This window comes from Parambassis ranga, chromosome 12 (assembly GCF_900634625.1).
Source record: "Parambassis ranga chromosome 12, fParRan2.1, whole genome shotgun sequence".
Classification (NCBI taxonomy): Eukaryota; Metazoa; Chordata; class Actinopteri; family Ambassidae; genus Parambassis; species Parambassis ranga.
The window spans coordinates 13673031-13695489 of record NC_041032.1 but is presented as its reverse complement, the minus strand read 5'-3'; the positions used below and the strand labels follow the sequence as shown (position 1 = coordinate 13695489).

The window sequence follows — 22459 nt, the reverse complement described above, 5'->3', positions numbered from 1 at the left end:
CTCTGGTTTTAAAGATGGCGTCTTTTTCAAACATTGCAGTGCCCATGCACCTCGCTTCAGTACCTTACAGACAGATCAGCTGGTTCCCAGTCTGCTGGTTCGTCCTGTATTTCGTGCACACACGCATTGTGTACACACAGCCATGTCTGCTGTATTAATGATGCTGAGAAATATCCACGCTGCTCTGGTGACAACAGCGCCAATATCGTATCTGTGTGTGTGTGTGAAGTGTCCAGCTGGGCCAGCTGCATGACTGATGGTGGTCCCATCGATTGCTCTCAGTCTTCAGGGCTTCCAGCCAAGATTGGGCCCCTGGCCAAGAGCAGCTTGGCCCAGCTAATCTGTCACCAGGCTGGCCGGAGCAGGCTTCATAAGCTCCATCGACCCACAAAGCTTACACGCTCTGTGCTAAAGCCTGTCCTCTCCGGCCTCACTGTCCATTAGTCTTGGTGCTTTAATCTTCCTCTATCTGTGTGTCAGCTAGTCAGGGATTGATTCATTATGAGCGTCCAAGGATTTGTTCATAGGCGAGGGTCACACTCTGAACGTGTTTAATCAGTGATTCATTGTTGTTTAAAAATTATACCTGCATGCTGACCGGTACCTTTGGTTTTTTGTGTGTGTGTGTGAAGCACTTTGTCCGAGGACGGGTCGGAGATCTTCCTGAGTCCTGCCGTCACGTATGGTCCACCAGGCCTCGACCTGTCCTGTCCTATAGCCATGACCATCGCACATTGTGCAGAAGTTGCTGCTGATAATTGGACCATCCGCCTAAAGAGACAAATCCAGGACAAGTGGGAGGTGAGTGTTTTTTTTTTTTAATCTTACACCCCGCCCAGCAGGTTCTGCTGTAGCATCAGTGCAAACACACAAATCTCAGCAGTGCCCAGAATATCAATGCCATCTGATAAACTGCTACGACCTACTTTGATGAGAAAAATGTTCATCCTGCAGTGTAGTCATGCAAGCACGGAGTCGATTTCAGGGTTGCCAGCTCAGATTTGTCATTCTGCATAAAATTTAGCTTTTCAAGCTCTACCTCACGCTGTCTCACATCCAGAAGACCAGATGCAAATGATGGCTTGTAGCTTTTTTCCAGGTTAATGATGGTAGTCATGGTGTTTTCTAATGAAGAAATGAAGAATAAAAACAAAGTGCACTTTTTTTTTTTTTTTAATTATGAAAGGTATTATCACTATTTTACTGTGTTTAGTTTGGTTGAAAGTATCGCCCACCATCAGATCAGATCTGCTGCACTTTGTTATTACCTGTCTGCTATTTACATTTCTATTTATTTATAGGACTTATGGTTCTCAGGACACATTTTGTTTTTATGTGTTAACGTGTAAAATGACAATTAATGAACAACACATCCTCATGAAAACACTTAGAATCCATTAGCAGACTTTAAATGTGGCATAGACAAGAAGACAAAAATTCTAGTCAGTATTCTAGTTGCCAAAAGCTAAATAAAAAAGTGGGTTTGATGTCTTTAAATAGATGTACAGCCTCACAACAGCATCTGGCACCGGTGTTCAAAATCCTGCATTGCCAGCTATTGCCACAGGTGGAGCCAAACGTAGATTTTTGGCCCTCTCAAGAGCCGATGCCAAACAGCAGAGAAAAGGCCTTTTAATTTTAAAAATTAAAGACTGTGCTGCTCTAAATGCCTCATTGTGCTATTTCTGTGAAGTTTTCTCACATCTACCTCTGTTAGTAAAATAACACCTTCAACTCTGTCCCATGCAGCTACTTCACAGCCCCAGCCTTCACACCGCTCACACGCTCCATTCTTTCTCTCGTGCTTTCTCAGCAGAACAGACACATCTAAATATGCTCTTTTAATTTTTAACTAACCTCGTCAAAAAAGCTTTGTGTAGACCCCGTTGAGGCAGAGCGATCCCACAGCCGCCGAGTTAGATTGACCTTGGGGGTCCGTGACTCTCCACCGGCCGGGTCCTTTTCTCTGTGTGTGACATTTACACAGATGTAATTTGCCAGCAGACGTGTTGCACAAAAGGGAGCTATCAAAAGAGCCATCACGGACGGGGAACCATGTGCCAGCGGAGAGCGGAGAAAGTCAGCAGAGAAGGATGAGACAGGGGCTGGTTTGGGGAGAGATATTCTCCAAATGTAACGCTGTGACCCGTCTCTGTCACCGAGAAATAATGAGCCCTTTATCTCAGGAAGGATGCTTACTCAAAACCTAATCTCTGGAATTAGTGATATAATGTGAGATGGAGGTCTCTCTCCCGCTCTGTCTTCCTCTCTCTCCTCCTCTCTTCCACTCTGTCTGCCTCTCAGTGCCATTCCCATTAAAGCCTGCACTTTTCTACACTAGAGTTTGACTCTATCATTTCTCCCCGGCTGCCTGGCGGGGGATGAGCTATGTCACGGAAATCCTTCATGTCTGCTCCAGCGCTAATGGGGCAGGTTTAGGAAGCTGTGGGCCACTAAATTACCCTGCACTGCTTTGTATGCCTCCGCCGGGCCATATGCAGAGGGTGCATGTGGGTCACAGTTATGTTTCAGAGGCGACTTAGGGAGAATTGAGCGAAGGATGAGGAGCAATTGGCCGTCGGACGCTACTGCACCCCGCTAATCCATTTTGTCAGTGTTACTGTATCCCCATCTGTTTAGAGAAATGTCATTATTCATCTGGCCCTCATTCAGCTTTGCACAGCTCCTGATCTTATCTGCATTGGAGGGCAACTTTCCAGGTTACTGCCAGTGAAGTGTCTTGATAATCGCCCTGGCAACCACTCTGAACTTTTGTTTAACCCCCGCATTTAGAGCTCCCATTTTAATTTCCAATTTATTTGTGTTTTTCTCCTTTATACTTGGTCTTATAACTTTTATGTTACACAAAAAACATCTTTCTCTTAACTTTTAGCCATGATTGTTCTGTTTCCATAATATATTGCACTGCAAAATGAAAAATCCCCCAAAAAATTTTACTAAAACTAAATCCAGTCTCTCCTGATGTGCCTTTACCACCACAGGAAGTGATGTCTGTGGACGAGGAGCGCACTTCCTGCTACTGCCTGCTGGAGGCCCAGCGCTGCCACTTGCTGTTGGAGCATCCGGGTCGCTACGTGCTAGTGGGGGAACCACTGAACCAGGAGGCAGCCAAGCGCCTGAGGCTGGCAGTGTTCGGCAGTCCGGATACCAGCAACTCTATGGGCTTCACCCTCAGGGTTTACTGTGTGGACGACACGCCGCATGCATTTCAGGTAGGAGGAGGGAGGAATCTCACGATGTTTCCTGGATCCATGATCTGAGCATAGTTGTCAGATTGTGAGACACAGCATGTTGTCCTCCTTGTTAAAAGTCTATTTAAAGACTGAGAAAGAAGTGGGGTGTAAATAATGTGTTAATAATAGGCTGCCGGGTTACATCAGCTGTATGTGCGGTGCAGGTACTGTATCATCTAGCATTGCAATGAAGTGGATGTGACAGTTTGAAGTAGCTACAGACTGAACTTCAGGCAGCGTAAATTAGATGAACAATTGAGCACCGATGTGCTCACTTTATACTTGAGCTGGGATTCGTTTGCCTTTTGATGGTGACATATTCTCACATTTAGTCAAGTGTATTTGAAGGATCGAGAGCTTTTAGCTTTTGACAAATAATTCAGGATTTTTCTTTTCACCCAATGTCATATAGTACTTATGTAAACAGAGAATGTGGTTTCAACAGCACGCTGGAATGACTATTGACACACCTGCATATTGCATAGCAAGAGAAAAACATCAAAGTTTGCATAGTGGCCATGAATGTTATTTGCACCCAGGCTGGAATAGTCAATATTGCAGTTTACACCTGGGTGTAAGCATGACAGGGAAAAGCACTCAGGTTTCTGGGGAATTGTGTGAATAACACAGCAGAGAAGGAACATGTCATGTTTTTGGGGGGCAACAGTGGCGCAGTGGGATAGCAGGGTTGTTCAATAACCGGAAGGTTGGTTCGATCCCAACTCCTCCCTAGTCACTGTTGTGTGTTCTTGGGCAAGACACTTCACCCTAGCCTGTGGCTAGCTAGTCATTGTATGACACTGCTTGTGCAGTAGCCGTAACGAATTTCCCTCTGGGATTAATACAGTATCTAAAATAAAATAAAAATAAAAAAAATAAAAAAAAACTATTTTCACCCAGCAAGAAGCCTTTCTGGGTGTAAATAGTTGAATAGCTGCCTGTGACTACTCTCACCCGTGCAAAAACAGATTATTAACAGATACCATTAAATGCGAATTAACACTAAACACAACACACAGCTGACGCTAAGGGGAATGTCAAGGTAATTGTCCATGAAGTGTCGGAGAACTGAACCTGATATTGGCAAAGGATGAATCTCAGGAGTTACAAGCCAAACATTAGACATCTGTACCAAAAGCCATGAGCAGGATTCACCCTGAGGGTTCCACATTCACCCTCTGGGAACCACAAGTGTGACAATACATCCAAAAACAAAATGTCTAACTACTGTAGCTAGCATGGTTAAACATGAGTGCTCTAATTGGTAAATTCAAGATGATATAAGGAATGTAAATTGAGCGGTGCCTGTTTTTCCTGGAAGAACTCCTGCCTGGGTTTTTTGTGCTCCACTGAAGTTCTGCCTGTTCAGTAACATGGCCACTGGGAGATGCTTGATGACTCGGAGACAAAGAGGGACTTTTAATTACAAAGACAACAGATGCTCCAAGGTTGCTTCTCTGCCCTTTCTTTGCGTAATTTAATTTGCTCTCTGTTAATTAAATGCGATTCAACGTAGCTTTCCGTGTGACGAGACTTTGAACGCATTAAAATGAGACCGTTTGAGACGGAGCTGCAGTTCAGCGTGGGGCTCTTCAGTGAAGTTTGTCCTTCTCCTTGTATTGTAGGCACACTTGAAAGCATAACCCTCATTTCGTTAAAGCGACTAAAAAACTAATTTTGCAGTAATAATTAGATTTCTCTCTCAATTAAACACACAACTTTTCCGACAGTCGCCCCTTTTAGCCATAAGTCCTGCTCCGTTTCTGCTTCAGAAATTGGATGGAGGTGCCAAGAGCCAATTCACTCCACCTCTCCATCAGTCAGACATGCCTATTTTTTTTTGTTGCCTTTCGTCTGTGCTTCATACGATAAATAAATTCCCCCTGTGAGCCCGAAGCTCCAATCAATCAGGTTCATGACAGCCTTTGCATTGTCCTCCTTCCCTCTTGGCCTTCCCTGCAAACGGAAGATACACAGAATGTAAACAGATGCAGAATTACAGTACACAGTTTTTTCTACAGAGACAAAAGGTAATATTTTTAGTATGAGGTGTTTACATTTTCTATTTACAAATAGAAGAAAAGATTGTGGTTTGGATTAAAATGGTTACCATGGTGATTAGGTCCAACCCTAGCAACACATATGACAACTGACACATGACACCTCCAAGTCTAAAGCGATGTTCTCTCTCAGACAGCGAGAGCACATGCTCTCTTCAGGAGTCTTGTTTACAAGCAGTAGAAATTCGATGACTTACCCTCCAAGACGACAATTCAACAAATTAAGAGGGGTTGCTGCTTCTCCACATTTAAAGGAGCCACCAGTTACAGTCATCTGGACGGAGAACCTGGTAGTGAAGTAGACAAGCTAGATGAAGTTCCAGGAGAAAGAATCTCTGCTCCCCCTGTTGGTACCACAACCCTGATGCACTGTAATTTGGAGGATGGGTCATATACAGTATACAGTGTATAAGCCTCTATAAGAGGTGATGATCATTGCCATGTTGAAATCTCCACAGTCCACCTTAACTCCTAATACAGGCAACAAGGTGGTGCACAAATGGAGCTGAGGCAGGCCAGCAGTCAGTCCATCCTGGAGCCTATCCCAGCTAGCTTTGGGTGAGAGGCGGGGTACCAGTAGGAAACATGTGCTTTAAAAATAGTGTATTATATATTGAGTATACTGTAGAAGTACATTTTTCAGATAGGAGGTTTTCCCGCTGATGCTAGGCAGTGATGAAAGAAAATAAAACAACATGGGAAATATTATATCAAGTACAAAACATCAACCGTACAAACGCCTGCCTTTCTCTTTAGTTTGACTGTTTATCCAGAATAACCCTATAGTGCAAAAATATCAGCTGTTTCAGTTCTTCCTCTAACCTCTATCCCCCATCCACGCCTTTCATCCTCAGGAGGTGGCTGCGGGCGAGCGCAGTAGAGGCGGGCGGCTGCTGGAGGAGCCCAAAGTGATGCTGTTCAGAGGGAACACGTTCAGCCTGCAGGTGTCCATCCAGGACGTCCCACAGTTACTCTGGAGCATCAAGCCTTTCACCACCTGCCAGGTGAGCGGTTACTCCAAGTTTCTGTCATTACAGATTACAAATCGTTCGCCGTGTGTGTGCGTGCGTCTGGGCTCAGGTTACAGATCTAAAAAGAAGCTGTGCGCCTTCATCGTCTCAGCCGCCTGCATCAGTCTCCCTCCCTCACTTGGTCACATCAAAGCTAAAGGACAGCAGCAAGGGCACAGCAGGACATCACTAAGGCTAGCTATCTCCCTCACACACATACACTGCCTCACAAAATTAATTATGACTGCCAGGCAGGCATATACACACACACACGCACGTATCACAGTTATCTTCCTAGGGGTCTACATGCCGTATGTGCTGTTCTGCCCTGTGATGTTTATCCCACCAGCGACATCCTATTAGCAGAATTAGCTCACCATAGTGAATCCAGAATACCAACAAGGATTTCTTAGAGAGGAACGAGCCACTGTGTGCGAGTCCTACAGGGAGGATGACTATAGGCTTTCATTCAGACACCTCTCACACCTAAAGGAGGCTTTTACAAGTAGCCGTTCTCTCATCTGATGGATCTGAAGAGGGATGATTCATCTGTAAAGCACTGTTTTTGACCTGTTCTCACTGCACTGCTGTCTGGGTCACACAGTAGTTAGAAATGGAAGTTGAAATGGACCTTTTTTAGACTGCTGTTAGCTTTTTTTCAGCTTTTCAAATGTACCACAAATGTGTAAATTGGGATGATTTCAAGATAATAATACCACGTTAGGCTAGTCATGCTGTGGGATGTGATATTAAAAGAACTTGTTATTCTTCGCACAGCAGTGAGAAAGTTTACACACTAATGATTCCTGCTCTTACAGATGGTTAACAAGATACGTTTGGTCCCCCGGGGCTCTAACGCCTGCTGCTGTTCTGTCTGATGGGTAAACTTCTTGATTAAGCAACATCATTGATTGGCTAAAGAGGCCACTCGTTCAGTCTTAATTAATCATGTGAACAGCAAAGTGGGTGGCAAAGCAGGATTCAAATAACGAATGTCCTTAGCTGGGATTTAATGAGTGCATTGTCTTTCCCTTTCATCATGGAGTTCACCCCGTCCGCCTCTCTCGCTCTCTCTCTCTCTCCCCCCACCCACCTCCGCCTCTGCAGGAGTTCTCCTTTTCTCAGGTGTGGGCCAGCAACCAGCGTCCCCTGCAGTGTGCCTTCTCTCTGGAGCGGTACAGCCACTCCTCGTCTCAGCTCTCCTGCAAGATCAGCATCCGGCAGGTCACGGGCGAGGAGCAGATACTCCAGGTCTATACGTCTGTGGTGGAGGTGAGCGCGGCGCTCGGCGTGTGCTGCGTGGGCAGCCATGCAGCCTGTTAATAGGTTCTTTTATTACACTGAATAACTCTTGATTTGATTTAAGAGCTTGCTTAATGAGCCTCTCAGGGAGCTTTTCATGTATAGATTGCAAATTGTCTGGATAAGTCCTTGTCCTTGTCTTCACGTTGAGCTGCTGTATCAAGATCTCCCCCTAATGCCTCTTTCTCTCTCTCTCTCTCTCTCTCTCTCTCTCTCTCTCTAGAAGGAAAAGGGAGTGGTTCCCTTTTTCACTCAGTCGGACTGCACCATCACCTCTCAGACGGGGTCAAGGGCCTTTAAAATCCCTCCATCCATCCGTCAGCGGATCAGCGCCACCTTTGACACCGCTAACGCTAACGGGAAGGACTGGCAGCTCCTGGCTCAGAAGCTCCACATAGACAGGTACAGCACTTTTTATTCTTTAGCTTTAGCTGCCATTAAAATACTGTTGAGTCATCGTATGAATAAATGAGCTGGAGGAAGAATAACTCGAATGTGTGTATGTTCACTATTTTTAATCTGGATTTTGAGGCATTATCTCCCAGCTTTCTGTGCCACATTACACTCCTGATTTTTATTATAGATTTACACATGTACAGACAGAGATGGAGAGAGAGAGAGAGAGAGAGAGAGATAACTGTAGCGTAGTCAGAATACTGTAACTGTAGAGGGGAGGTGCAGAAATCTGAAGGAAGACCTCTGACTGCTGACAGGCCCGCCTGTGGCAAGAAGATGTGTTCATGTTAGCGCTTCTCATTAGCAGCATCTCTGCGTGCGCTCCCTCCTCCAGCCCCGGCTGAACTCTCTGAGGTCAGTATTTGCGTAGGCTGTGTGGAGGATTTCGCTCGTTTGGCGATGGGGTGATCTCTATTTGTGCTTCATAACAGAAGTCAATAATCAAGTGCTTATACAGTCTGGGAGACTCTTTAAGTCAGGCACTTGAGGAAGAAAGTACTGAGAGTGGGTAGACTCTCTGTCTGTCGTGCCAGTTGGAGAAACATGAGAGGGAAAAAGTCAACTGAGAAACTATGACAGAAACTATGTGATTAAGGAATTCTGTTCTAAAAAACAAACATCTGTGACTGAGAAATGGGAAAAAGGATTTCGGAGCTTTTTCAACCCAGCCGATCACACCAAGAAGCATGTAATGGAAATGTCTCCACCTAGTTAAGTTGATTTTTGTAATTATTTTGTCTGAGTGTGTGGAGTGAGCGCCGAGGAGGGGAGGAGAACGCCAGTGTAGTGAAACAGTGCACCCTGTTGGATAGGCGCTGAAACTGCAGCGGAGGAACAAATCAGGGCAAATCATGCGATACAACAGGTCGTGTAACTCTGGTAAAGTGACTGCATGGTTCTTTCACAGCCGTATTTCCAGCTGCAATGGTCCCGGCACTCCCCCTCTGCTCCAGTCTGTCTATCATTAAAGTCCGGACTGCAAGGACTGTCTATCTACAGGACTGCTTATTGAAGATGATGAGTAAATATTTAGTCCTAAAAAGTCAGGAAAAATGTCCATTTCTATACAAATACAATGCAACATTGCTCAGTTTTTTTTAAATAACAGTATGGATAAATTCATACATTCTTTAGGTCTCCCCTGCATTCACCTTAAACCTAGCTTTGGTATAGAAAGCTTACTGTAGTGCCGCAGCACCTTCTTTGATAGTCAAACCTTGTTGAAATATTAAGGCCTCCACCAGATACACAGGGAAATAAGAGCCATCCAGCTGTTATACTTCTGTAAAATATTTTTAGGGGAGAAAAGTGCCTCCAAGTTTTGTGAAAGGTTTTATCAAGAAGTTCAAACAGAAGCAGACTGGCAGAGGCAGGAAGAGAAACATGTGGAAGGTTCTGGAAAGAAAACTAGTGAGAGATGTGACTAAAGAGAGAACGCCTGCCAAGATACTAGTGAAGGATTTAACCAAGTCTGGACCTGGAGTCTCAGACTGCCAGGTTGAAGACCGAGACAAATGTGATTCACACAGAAGCCAGATATTTAACTGTAAACTAGCAGCACCCTCTAATAGACTATTCACATGTTCCTCTGGCCTGCAGGAACCTGTGCTACTTTGCATGTCAGGAGAGCCCATCGTCCGTCATCCTGAGCCTGTGGGAAGCCCAGCATCAGGACTCGGGGGACCTGGACTCTTTGGCCAGCGCCCTGGAGGAGATCGGTAAGGTCCAGTCCCACGGGGCTGCTGCGACTCTCAGCTGCGGCAAAGAGGAGCGAGACTCTGACTTCACAAAACTCGGGTAGAGCGGGTCTCTGGTTAAGATGAACCTTTACTGCATGAGCGCCACTGCTGATCAGGTGTACTGACGTTATAACCTGTGGTGAGGAAGAGGAGATTTTTTTCGGACTGTTACTAAAGGAACACCTCTGCTAAACCAAATGGCTCATACAGACAGAGGAGAGTCCAGAACCCACGGAGAGGTTTTGTGTTGTCAAGAGGCACCAACAACATTTTTAAAACACATCTGACTGGGGACCCTGTATTCAAGGATTATAGACGTGTGTGTGTGTGTGTGTGTGTGTGTGTGTGTGTGTGTGTGAAGAGGATGTCGGCTGGAGTTTGTTTTAAACAAACTGACCTTCCTGGGACTGGAAGCGCTGGTGTTCGCCCTCTAACTGTCCGCTGGGCTGTCAGTAATGTTTAGTGTAATGTCAATATTTCATTCTCTGGATCTCCACATGCTTCTTTTTTTTTTCTTTCCTGAACGTGTTTCTGCTGCAGTTAGAAAGTGGCTGTTAAATGTGTCGGAGCGCCCTGTCCGGGTCAGGGACAGGAGGGTCCACAGTGGTCAGGGATGATTTTAAAAAGAAGAAGAAGAAGAAGAAGACTCGACTCACAGACTGCAGAGGAGTCCAGGCTGATCTGTGCCTCCCCTTAATGTCTATTAATCAGCTTCTGGAGGAAAATAAAGGTTTAACTGTGACAGGAACAGTTCATCCCGTACCCTCAAGTGCTGTGCAGACCCCCCCCCCCCCCCTCTGGGACTTTATTTATTCTTGATTTCTGGATTAAAAGTTGGACATTTGATGTGTGGATCATCAAACACCGGGACATCATTGTTTGCCAGCTCTCGTCACTCCGTCTCCTCCCAGGCAGAGCAGCACCTACTTTAAAAAAAAAAAAAAGAGAGAGAGATAATCCTGACCAGGACGATTCAGGAACATTCAGTTGCTCCGCCTGCCCCTAAACTTAATAAAGTGACTTTGTGTTGAACTTTGTGTTGGCACTCTCTTTTTTAATTAAATTCTGAAGGAGCAGACAGCCCACACGCCGAACAGAGGAGGAATCAGAAAAAATGTTTTCAGATAACAGATGAAACAGGGACCCAGAGTCCCTTTTCCAGGAGGATTAGGCCAACTCTAATAGCAGATCGCTCAGCTCGTTACACTGAAACAGAGCCGCCGCTTGATTAAGTGGCGTACTCATTTATTAAAGGTTAATTATGGTGTTTTTAGCCTGCGTTCCCTTTTTTCTTTTTAGTTGACAAGTGCACCATCCATTTAAAAACACCAAAATAATCCTTTAAGACTCGTCTTGTAACAGATCTACAGGAAATCTCATGCTAACCTCTGCATGATAGGCTGTATATAGGGATGGATGATGGGTGGTTCTGCCTCCACCCATTGTACAATAGTGACAACTAAGTGGTGCTGCCATTTTGGTAGAAGGCATCCTCTTGTAACCAGAGTTTGTACAGTAGATGCTACAACCGGACACCCACCCACTTCTATGTCAAGCTTGGCTGTTCCATTAGCTGCTGACTTTTTTACAAATATATGGAAAAAATGAGCATTTGAACACAGATCAGTGTCAGATCAGATCAGAAATCACCTGTGGGACTACTTTTTCCTGTTTTTAGCTGGGTCCATGTCCCATCCAGTGACATGGAGAAGGTGGGGTTTATGACCTATACTGCAGCCTCACTTTTGAGGAGCTGTTATGTCGTCCATCTTTATATACAGTCTAGATAAGCATGTGTGTGATGGTCACAGCTGTCTCATGGACACAGAGCACATTCCATTTTAAAGGGGCTTCTTCTCAAGACTCGGTGAGAGCTTCTTTGTTCAAATCCTTGAATCAGCACTACAAAAGCTACTAAATGTGATTTTCAAAGTTCACGTTTTTCATTGACTCAGCAGGGGCTGTCCTCTGCAGCTGTCACACATTCCTTTAAGCATTTTAAGACATTTTTCAGTGGGATGAAGGACAAATATTACTGTTACACAAGGGTGCAGTTAGTTAGCTTAGCATATAGCCTGGAAAACAACTGATCTGTCCAGGTAAAAAAAAAATAACAAAACCTGCCTGCAAAACTCTAATTAGCACCCGAAACTGCCGTGTGAAAACCTCCATTTTTATTTTTTACACGAGGTTATGAACAGGACTGCTTCCTGCCCAGACGCTGTCAAGCAATTCTTTTTAATTACCTGCCCAACTTCACAGTCAAGCTGGCGGGGAAGGATTCAGATTGATGCGTTCCTGCTGGCTCGATGACGAGAAATTCCTGCTCCTGAATTCCTGTTGGTTTGTGGAAATATTCAGCCATGCACACAGCTAACAAGGAGGAGTAATGGAAACCTGTAGTCTGCAGGAAAAGGGAGGACTGATCCTCCAGTATCAGCTATACATGGTCAAGGCCAAAGTTTGGGAGACATTTCACCTCCTCTGCATCACCTGGGCGTGTCTCTGAGTTATGTGGTGAAGTTTCTTCTCATTACTTTTTCGTTTTGAAATAGCAGAGGGTGCAACTAATGATTTCTAAACACAAATAGCGCCATACTTTCTCATTTGGTTCCTGATTTTAGCTTTATGATGTCAAAATAGAGCGACTAGGATAAGGTCAAAGACCCCAGAAACACCTGTAGCATAGGAGACAATGCACTCCTTCCCTTCCTGCACCAGAAATTACTACATAATACTATAATAGTGATTAATTACTGATCGATTATGCATTTTTTATGACTTATCCCGATCATCTGTTTATGCTACGTATATCTATAATTAGTATAGATGCTAAATAAACCTGAGCAGTGGTAGACTGCAGGGGTCAATGGCTCCTTTCCTGTAACACATGCTCCAGTATTTGCTGTTAACACCTGAGTATGACCGTCTCCCACAGAGCCGCGACGCCAGCTAACGGCGCCAAACGCTGCTCTTCTTGGAAAGAAAGATGATATTTTCTCCTAAAAGAGGAGAGAAGAGAGGTTTCAGTTTTCGGAGAGTTGTTCCCACAGCGTGTCCCACTGATGCATCATCATTTCCTGAGCTCACTCCTTGAAAACGACTTTTTGCTGCAGCACATCATCTCAGTCTTTTTCTCGTAACCTCCAGATTTTTGTTGGAAACGTTTTTATTGTGTTTGCAGATGGATCGGTGTGGAGCTGTGCACAGAGACGTTTTAGTTGTTTGTTTAACAAGAAGCCAAAGATGGAGCTTTTTCTTTCTTTTCTTTTTTTTTGTCTTGAACAGAGCACTCACACATGTGCACCAACATTTAGAAGAAAACATTTCTCTTGACTGCCTTCCCGCTGAGTGTCTTAACAAGGATCAGGATGAAAGCTGATGGTCTGCTGAGCAACCAAATTACTGCTTGCGTTCAAAGAACAGGAAACTGTGAGAGTTGGACAGCGAAGGCCGATGGACAGAAGCCATTTTTCCCACATCAAAGTACTTTATACAGATCTTTTTATCTTCTACACTACATTCCCAAAATTACAGTAATTTCTAGTCAGGGAAAGGAACCACACCTTACTATGCAGATCAACAGCTCTCCTGATTCATGCCACTTCATAAATGTTGTGATGGACATGGATGGAGATGAAGGTTTTTTTTTTCTTGCATTCAGCTTTATCACAAAACTCTAACTATAACCGTGCCTCTTCGTCACAAACGAATCTGACCAGAATGTCCTTTCATTGCGCCGTATCAAAGAATCTGCTGTGTTATATGCAAGCTGTGTCGCTCATCGCCGTGCGCGGCGTCCACCGCTGCAGAGGTGTATCCTGAGAAGCATTTAAACCTGTTATCTCTTAACAGCGCGCTGACTATAAGATGATCCGGCCATCTGTCAGCTGAGGACGCTCCGTCAGCGTCCTTCACACTGAGAGAGTGTGTGTGTGAGGGAAAGTTGTGTGTAAATTATGAAAAAACAACACCTCTGTATTACGTGTCCTTGGAAAATCCTCTGTGTGTGTGTGTTTCTTTCTTCTTTATCTTAAACAATGCAATCTGCATCTGGCTTCAAGCTGCTACACATGTTCAGTAGTCATTCTATGATTTGTTGCAGTTGTGAAATAGTTTTAATTTCAGATGTTGACGTAAAGGTGATGATGATTCTTCTTTTCTATTTTCAAACTGTATGTACTGTATTGTGTTGAAATAAATATCCTTCATTGATCATCTGTAGGCTGTTTTTTTTTTGGTGAAACTGACATCAATCCATTTTTTTTCACACAGGAGCACTAACAGCTTCATAAATCTGCCGTCTGAGGAGTCATTAGATGTGTGAGGCGTTTATCAACAGAGGAAGGAGGCTGTGAAAGTGTGTGCAGCCAGACCGGCCTCAGACACAGCAGTGTGATGTTTACCATGCTAACATGCAGGAGCAGAGGAGACAGACAGAGGTGCCTCCACAGTCTGCCATGGCCATGGGCAACAGTTCACAGAGGGCCCCCTCTCCAACCAGTGTCCCACAAAAAAAGTTTCATTCTTGCAATAGCGGTGGTGAATCGGATCGGGAGTGTCGGGTGTCAAGGTTTCTGTCATTGTAAACTTTGTACATTGCCACTGCTGTAGTTTAGGGCTGCAACAACTAGTGATGAATCAACAACAAATTTCCTGGATTGTCTTCTGCACTCATAAGTATGGGGACGGTAGGGCACTCTGTCGTCTTGTTTCTTTGTGAATTCAAAACCTTTAAAGTTTTGAATTCTTGAATTCTTCCTCTGAGGACCACAGAACAATCCAGCTGATGAAACCTCGTTGAAATTCTTCCACTCGTGAATTATTGAATATTAATTTTTTCCATCCCTAGAAAGAAAAATCAGTGCGATGAGGCTTCTTTTCTTTGATCAGGTAGATTAAACCACAGCAAAATGTTTAAATCCGATGATCAAAAGTTCATCTGAGCTCTAAACAATGTAGGACAGTAATGTAGGAGACTGTGGGGTATTATTTCCACCAAATTACAGAGAACATGATGCCTTTCCTGTGGAGGAATGAATACATTAAAAATCCAATTTGTATTGTTGTTCATACCTGCATCCAACCCTATTTTATTTGAGCAATTTACTAAATAATAATAATAATAATATTTTAGTTAGATTTATAGGTGGAAATGTCCATGACATTATGATTTAATTTCAGCCAGCAGGGGGCAGTGTGTGCTGTCTTCCTATTAAAGGCTATCTTGTCTGGGCATGTTTGGACAGTCACAGTGTTCACACACACACACACACACACACAAGTGCTGGCTGTTTCCATGACATGGGTGTGTGTGTGTGTGTGTGTGGTGGTCAGTCTGTCAGGCTGGCACTCAGCAGGCTGCATACGTACAACTTTACACTTCCCACAGTGCAGCGTGAGCACTTAATAGTTAATTTTTATCCACTTTGGTTTGGTATCGTCAGTCGGTCGTGTCCCAGCCGGATGTCATCTGTCCCAGGCAGGCTGCAGGCTTTCCCAGCAGGCCTCTCGCTCTCTCTCTCTCTCTCTCTCTTACCCTCCAGACGCCACACACACACACACACACACACACATCCCCTGGCACAGCCTGAGCCCTCTCACCCCCTTCTAATGTACGCCCCACCCCGCTCGCCTCTGGACAACTGCTCTGACTCAAACGGATTAAAGATGACTCTTTTCTCTCACTTTCTTTTTTTTCACCCCCTCCTCCCTCCCTCCCTCTCTCTCACCCTCTCTCTCTCTCTCTCTCTCTCTCTCTCTCTCTCTCTCTGGACTTCTCTTTTCTTTCCATGCCGGATGAAAGGCCTCCCAGACACCCACTCCATGCGCATACCATTCAGGCCAGGACACACAGGAAGTCTATGTGCTGCACGGAGAAGAGAGATGAGAGGGGGGAGGGAGAGGGGGGAGGGGGGGGAGAGGAGGGGGGGGGGGGGCGGCTAAATGCAAGTCATGTGAAGCTCATGAGAACTAACCTACAAAAGTTGGAATCTTGTTTTCCTTTCAGCAGATCTTTACTGTTATGTTTCCTTGATCCTCAGCTGCTGAATCCGTTTATTCCCTGTTAATGTGGCAACTTGTTTTGTTTTATTTTCAAAGAAAAACTTCCAGATGTCCTGAAAAACAAAATATTCTGAAACATTAGAGGCAATAAATCCTAATTGCACGCGGCTGACTGTGAGTTTGTTGTGATTACTGCATGCTAAAGTCGTTGACTTCTCTTTTATATAAACGCTGGACGCGGCAGAGCTACCAAAGCTGAATTCCTCACAGCTTTTCTGTGCAAAAAAGGCGCCATGCTATTTAGTTATGAGATTAGCTTCAGCCAAAATTTGCTATGGAACTGTGAATAATTGCATCACGTGGAATGGAGCGCTCACTGCATTTGTTTCTTTTACAGGGTATATTGCTTCAGTGTGTGTGTGTGTGTGTGAGTGTGAGTGGGTGTGTGACTACAGCCCCCAGCTTGCAGGGAACGGCGTCACGTCGCATGCTTTGAATTACTGTACATTTGCGGCTGGTAGACTGTCTGCTGCCAACTGTCTCTGAGTGGATCAGACAGCTAACATCAGCACACTGCGGTTCTGCCACCAGCCCTCTTTAATTCCCTCTCACTGTCTTTTTCCAACATACTTCAGTCTCACTTTGTACCCCCCCCCCCCCCCCCCCCCCCCCACACACACACACACACACAGTCCTTCCCTTTTAATCACAAATGCATCTATTATTTATTCATTGTACTTTCTCTCCTGTGTTACAGCACACACACACAGACGTGTGTACCTACACCCACTCACATTCCTGCACACACACACACACACACACTTTCGTCAGTGTGTTTACACAGTTCGGCAGGCAGCTAATCTTTGTGGCCCTGCTGACTGAAGCCTGTCTTCTGTCTAAAAAAAAAAACAAGTCAGGTGACTAATCAGGCCATATTACAGCATTCTGATCACCGCTGAGGCCTCTCCTCTTCCTCCTCTTCCTCCTCCTCCTGTGGATCCTGCCCAGGTGGTGCCAGGGAAAGTACTGATGACATCACCACGAAGGGCTCAACAACAAAGAGACGAGCATTCCTCGCTCAGTCATAATCCTCTGTGTTAATGCGCAGCCCGACTTTAACCAGACAAAACCAGTCAGGAAGCTGTTCGCTCACACCTCTGCGTTTAACCCTTTTTCTGACTTCCTAACACACCTCCAGCCGTGTGTGTCAGGAAGTGTTAACGGCTTTCACAATAAGACGCTGGAGAGTATATTTCCAGCATTTTCTGCCAGGAACCCCCCACAACATTTGTCTTTTTGTCAAATAACTTGGCACGAGCTGGTCTTTCTGCCCTGGTCATTGTTTTAAGGATTCACAGAGGTGCTCTTCACAGACCTCCATCTTTAATGACTCAGGCCTTTGGCTGTATTTTACATGATTTTGTACAGTAAACCAATTTTTGATGTTATATATATGTATATACGTATATATATATGTATATATATATATATATATGTATATGTATATATGTATATATATATATACATATATATATATATATATATGTATATACAGTGGGGAAAAAAAGTATTTAGTCAGCCACCAATTGTGCAAGTTCTCCTATTTAAAAAGATGAGAGAGCCCTGTAATTTTCATCACAGGTATACCTCAACTATGAGAGACAAAATGAGAAACAAAAATCCAGAAAATCACATTGTAGGATTTTTAAAGAATTTATTTGCAAATTATGGTGGAAAATAAGTATTTGGTCAATAACAAAATGTCATCTCAATACTTTGTTATATACCCTTTGTTGGCAATGACAGAGGTCAAACGTTTTCTGTAAGTCTTCACAAGGTTTTCACACACTTTTGCTGGTATTTTGGCCCATTCCTCCATGCAGATCTCCTCTAGAGCAGTAATGTTTTGGGGCTGACGCTGGGTAACACGGACTTTCAACTCCCTCCAAAGATTTTCTATGGGGTTGAGATCTGGAGACTGGCTAGGCCACTCCAGGACCTTGAAATGCTTCTTACGAAGCCACTGCTTTGTTGCCCGGGCGGTGTGTTTGGGATCATTGTCATGTTGAAAGACCCAGCCACGTTTCATCTTCAATGCCCTTGCTGATGGAAGGAGGTTTTCACTCAAAATCTCACGATACATGGCCCCATTCATTCTTTCATTTACACGGATCAGTCGTCCAGGTCCCTTTGCAGAAAAACAGCCCCAAAGCATGATGTTTCCACCCCCATGCTTCACAGTAGGTATGGTGTTCTTCGGATGCAACTCAGCATTCTTTCTCCTCCAAACACGACAAGTTGAGTTTTTACCAAAAAGTTCTATTTTGGTTTCATCTGACCATATGACATTCTCCCAATCCTCTTCTGGATCATCCAAATTCTCTCTAGCAAACTTCAAACGGGCCTGGATATGTACTGGTTTAAGCAGGGGGACACGTCTGGCACTGCAGGATTTGAGTCCCTGGCGGCGCAGTGTGTTAATGATGGTAGCTTTTGTTACTTTGGTCCCAGCTCTCCGGAGGTCATTCACTAGGTCCCCCCGTGTGGTTCTGGGATTTTTGCTCACAGTTCTGGTGATCATTTTGACCCCACGGGGTGAGATCTTGCGTGGAGCCCCAGATCGAGGGAGATTATCAGTGGTCTTGTATGTCTTCCATTTTCTAATAATTGCTCCCACAGTTGATTTCTTCACACCAAGCTGCTTACCTATTGCAGATTCAGTCTTCCCAGCCTGGTGCAAGTCTACAATTTTGTTTCTGGTGTCCTTTGACAGCTCTTTGGTCTTGGCCATAGTGGAGTTTGGAGTGTGACTGTTTGAGGTTGTGGACAGGTGTCTTTTATACTGATAATGACTCCAAACAGATGCCATTAATACAGGTAACGAGTGGAGGACAGAGGAGCCTCTTAAAGAAAAAGTTACAGGTCTGTGAGAGCCAGAAATCTTGCTTGTTTGTAGGTGACCAAATACTTCTTTTACTGAGGAATTTACCAATTAATTCATTAAAAATCCTACAATGTGATTTTCTACATTTTCTTTTCTTATTTTGTCTCTCATAGTTCAGGTATACATATGATGAAAATTACAGGCCTCTCTCATCTTTTTAAGTGGGAGAACTTGCACAATTGGTGGCTGACTAAATACTTTTTTTCCCCACTGTATATATATATATATGTATATGTATATATGTTAGCACCTTTGGCATGCTAACATTTGCATGTTGCTCATTCATTTGTGTATATGCTCCTGTATAATCTTATTTGTTATATTCTAGATATTAAGAAACCTTTATTAGTCCCACAATGGGGAAATTGCATGTTTATATTTATTTTTTATATTTATATTTTAATAGATTTTAAATGTGGAAAATTAAAAATTGTCAATGCTGAAAATAATCACAACACAACTGAATACACAAATACCATAAAAATAACCATATGACCACACATGACATAGTGACACAATAACTGACTGACTTTAGAGGTAGAGTGTCCCCTCAGGGTTGCTGTAGTGGCTTCTGTTTCTCTATGACGTTAGCCTTTTGCTAATTTTTAGCACGTCCCTGCTGGGTCTGTCACCTTTAAAACCTGAAAACCTTTCTATTGTGTCGTGACTTTCTGCTTGTGTATTTTTAGCATGTGTCGCCTCTAAACTGCTCTCCAGGAAGCGTATGTGTAATGTCACATTGTGTAATGTGTAATGTGTGTAATGTCACATTGTTTTCACCTCTGTGTAGGAAACAGGACCAGGCAGTTGAAGAAGAGTATCAGCCACACAGCATAAAAGGACAAACCTCTGATTTGCCACAGAAATGCCTTTAAGTTAAAGTTTTTACCTGTAGGTGCACGACAACATTCAAGTTTCCCTTTATGCTACATGTTAGGGTCTCAGCCACTGACCTGATTCTCATAAATCATCTTTGTCAGACATTCGGCTCTGGTTAAAGGTAGGGTAGGAGATTTTGAAAACTCAGTGAGAGTCAGCCAGATTTGGAAAGTAAACACACGTCCCTTTCTCTCAGAGCTCACCCCGAAGCCACGCCTCCCAATCACATGGACGCGCATTACCTAAAGACCAGCTGTGGTCTATGACCTTGGCCATCATGCACGTACCTCTCTGGTGCGCGCAGAGCAGGAAGAGAGTGACAACCAGCCAATACTCCGCGCAGGGTCCACCCGGAGGATTGGCTGATGTTTTTAGCGTTTTATAGCTTCCACAGATTATTCATATTCTTCGTTTTAAAGCGAAACTGCCGAACTAATTGGTTGCTATCGGATTGTAAAGAGAAGTTACACTAATTTAACAAAAAGTGCATCAGAAAGAAATCTCCTACCCTACCTTTAAGACTTCCGACATGCTAGCAGCACAGCTCTATGGCGTGTGTGGCTCCACGCTGATCTCCTGAGTGAGGTATTTTAACCAATAATGCAACTTTTTGCACCTCCAACAACACCTCACTGAGTGTTTGATTCTTTAATCCCAGAAATGATGCTAAAACAAAAACACACCATGCAGAGCTGCCGGTAACTCTTTCCCACTTCCCTTATACGTCAGTGTGTGCGTGTGAAGGGTGACCATACTGGATGGATGTCATGCTCCGATCCTCCACACAGATGAGAGGAACATAAACAGCATCAGACTGTCTGTCTGTCTGTCTGTCTGCTCGTCACTGATGAAGCTGCTTGGATGAGCAGTGAAACGTCTTCAAGGTCCAGATGCCTCGCTTCAACCCTATCATCAGCTTCTGTGTCAGACCCTCATGTGAACTCTGACCTCTGACTGTAAGCACCCTGCAGCGGTTGTTGTTCTCAGTGCCTTTCCCTTCTACAAATATGAATAATCATCTTAATTCAATCTGTACAGACGACAGCAAAAATGATTAAACTAAACTTAAAGTACCAACATGAAGGAGCTGCTGAGGTGATGCACGGCCACAGGCTCCTGCTGTTTAAAGAATGTGGATCCAATTTTTTACACAATCCTCCGTCCTGTTTTCTGCCGTAACATTTTCTGTCCACAAATAACAAAATCAAATCACAATTAATTACAGAAAGCATGCAGAGGCCACATTTTTGCGTTCAAACAAGAAAATCACTTCAGATTTCCAGCTCCTTGTCGGCCTGTTTTTTTTTTTTTTTTTTCTACCTTCCTAAACAGTAAGTGAAACAATACCCAGCAGGCGTCACAAGATAAGTCGCTGACGCTCAGGAAGGTTTCCCTTCCCTTTATTTTTTTTCAGCCTTTTCCTCTGCAGGTCATTTCAGACTCACAACCATCTGCCGCACACACATCTACCTACACACACTCACATATACAAACACACACACACACACACAAACAGGATATGCAAATGACTCCTGCGCTGCCCGGCCTCTAGCAGTTCTCTTCCCTCACAGTAAGTCTGAGAAAATCACAGATGATAAACTGCAGAGAGACATTTCTTACTGCACCAGTTCACTATCTGAACTAATCAACCCAGTGGCCATAAATACAAACTGGCTCAGGATAGGCCTGCAAATAACTCACTCATACACTTCCTGTTTTTGAGCACGTAGCCGGTGACCTCAGAAGGAGGAGCACAGGATGTGCTCCAAGTGGAAGATACAGATAGAGATTTCCTAGACAGCTTTTAATTGAAACACATGCAGGGAGCAACATCTGTTGTGCAACTGGATGAATGTTGTGTTGTTTGTTTTCTGGTAACAGTGGGGTGGGGGGTGGGGGGGTCATCCTCCTCCAATAAAAACAACATGATTTATTCGATATGGTTGTTTTTGTAAGCTCCAGACAAACAGAGGTTCACATTTCTGCGCCTGCAGCAGTTCGCTTTCATTATTTCACACCCACACTAAGTGACATACTCATCATCATAAGAGAGTAACCTTGTGTATCTGTCACGCCGTGGGTCACAAGGTCTTTAGCTAATGCTCGTAACGTTTCATAACTTTTGAACGAGAAGTGAGACAGACTACTCTACATGTGTCCAAAACATTGCCCAATCTTTCCTAAAACACATCCCTGTCTGCCTGTCTGTCTGACTCTCTGTCTGTATTTCTGTCTGACTGTCTCTCTGCCTGTCTGTCTCACTCTCTGTCTGTCTGTCCATCTGTCTGACTCTCTGTCTGTCTGTATTTCTGTCTCTCTGCCTGTCTTTCTGTCTGACTGTCTCACTCTCTGTCTCTCTCTCTCTGTCTGTCTGTCTGTATTTCTGTCTCTCTGCCTGTCTTTCTGTCTGACTGTCTCACTCTCTGTCTCTCTCTCTCTGTCTGTCTGTCTGTATTTCTGTCTCTCTGCCTGTCTTTCTGTCTGTCTGTCTCTCTGTCTGTCTCAGACTGACTGACTGACTGTAACAGCTCTGTTTTTTCTGTTGAGCCCTGTTTGTTTATTTGTTTGTTTGTTTTGTAAATGACCCTGCCAGAGTCTAATTTACCCAAATACCTTCCGCTGTTTCCTCCCCAGACACTCAGACTTTTAGACCACAGCGCCCGTTTAGATAAGATTTTGTCAGCAGGAACCACATTTGAGAGGATGTTTGTTATTTGATGTGGTTTAGCATAAATACTGGAATAATGTTATGGTGTCATTAAAGAGCGGCTGACTTTCTCTGTAAACTGCAGAGTGTAACAGCGGTGGC

At 44.1% G+C, this 22459-nt stretch overlaps 1 protein-coding gene across 1 annotated transcript in view; it reads left to right on the top strand.

The window, feature by feature from the left end:
* LOC114444119 (netrin receptor UNC5D-like) overlaps positions 1 to 10226 on the top strand; it is a 131525-nt gene extending 121299 nt beyond the window's left edge. The window contains exons 14-19 of the mRNA XM_028418521.1: positions 633 to 801; positions 3003 to 3233; positions 6169 to 6318; positions 7432 to 7596; positions 7850 to 8028; positions 9682 to 10226. Coding sequence (XP_028274322.1) covers positions 633 to 801; positions 3003 to 3233; positions 6169 to 6318; positions 7432 to 7596; positions 7850 to 8028; positions 9682 to 9883 — 1096 coding nt within the window. The 3' untranslated portion in view covers positions 9884 to 10226. The remainder of the gene's footprint in view (positions 1 to 632; positions 802 to 3002; positions 3234 to 6168; positions 6319 to 7431; positions 7597 to 7849; positions 8029 to 9681) is intronic.
* Positions 10227 to 22459: the final 12233 nt, after the last annotated feature.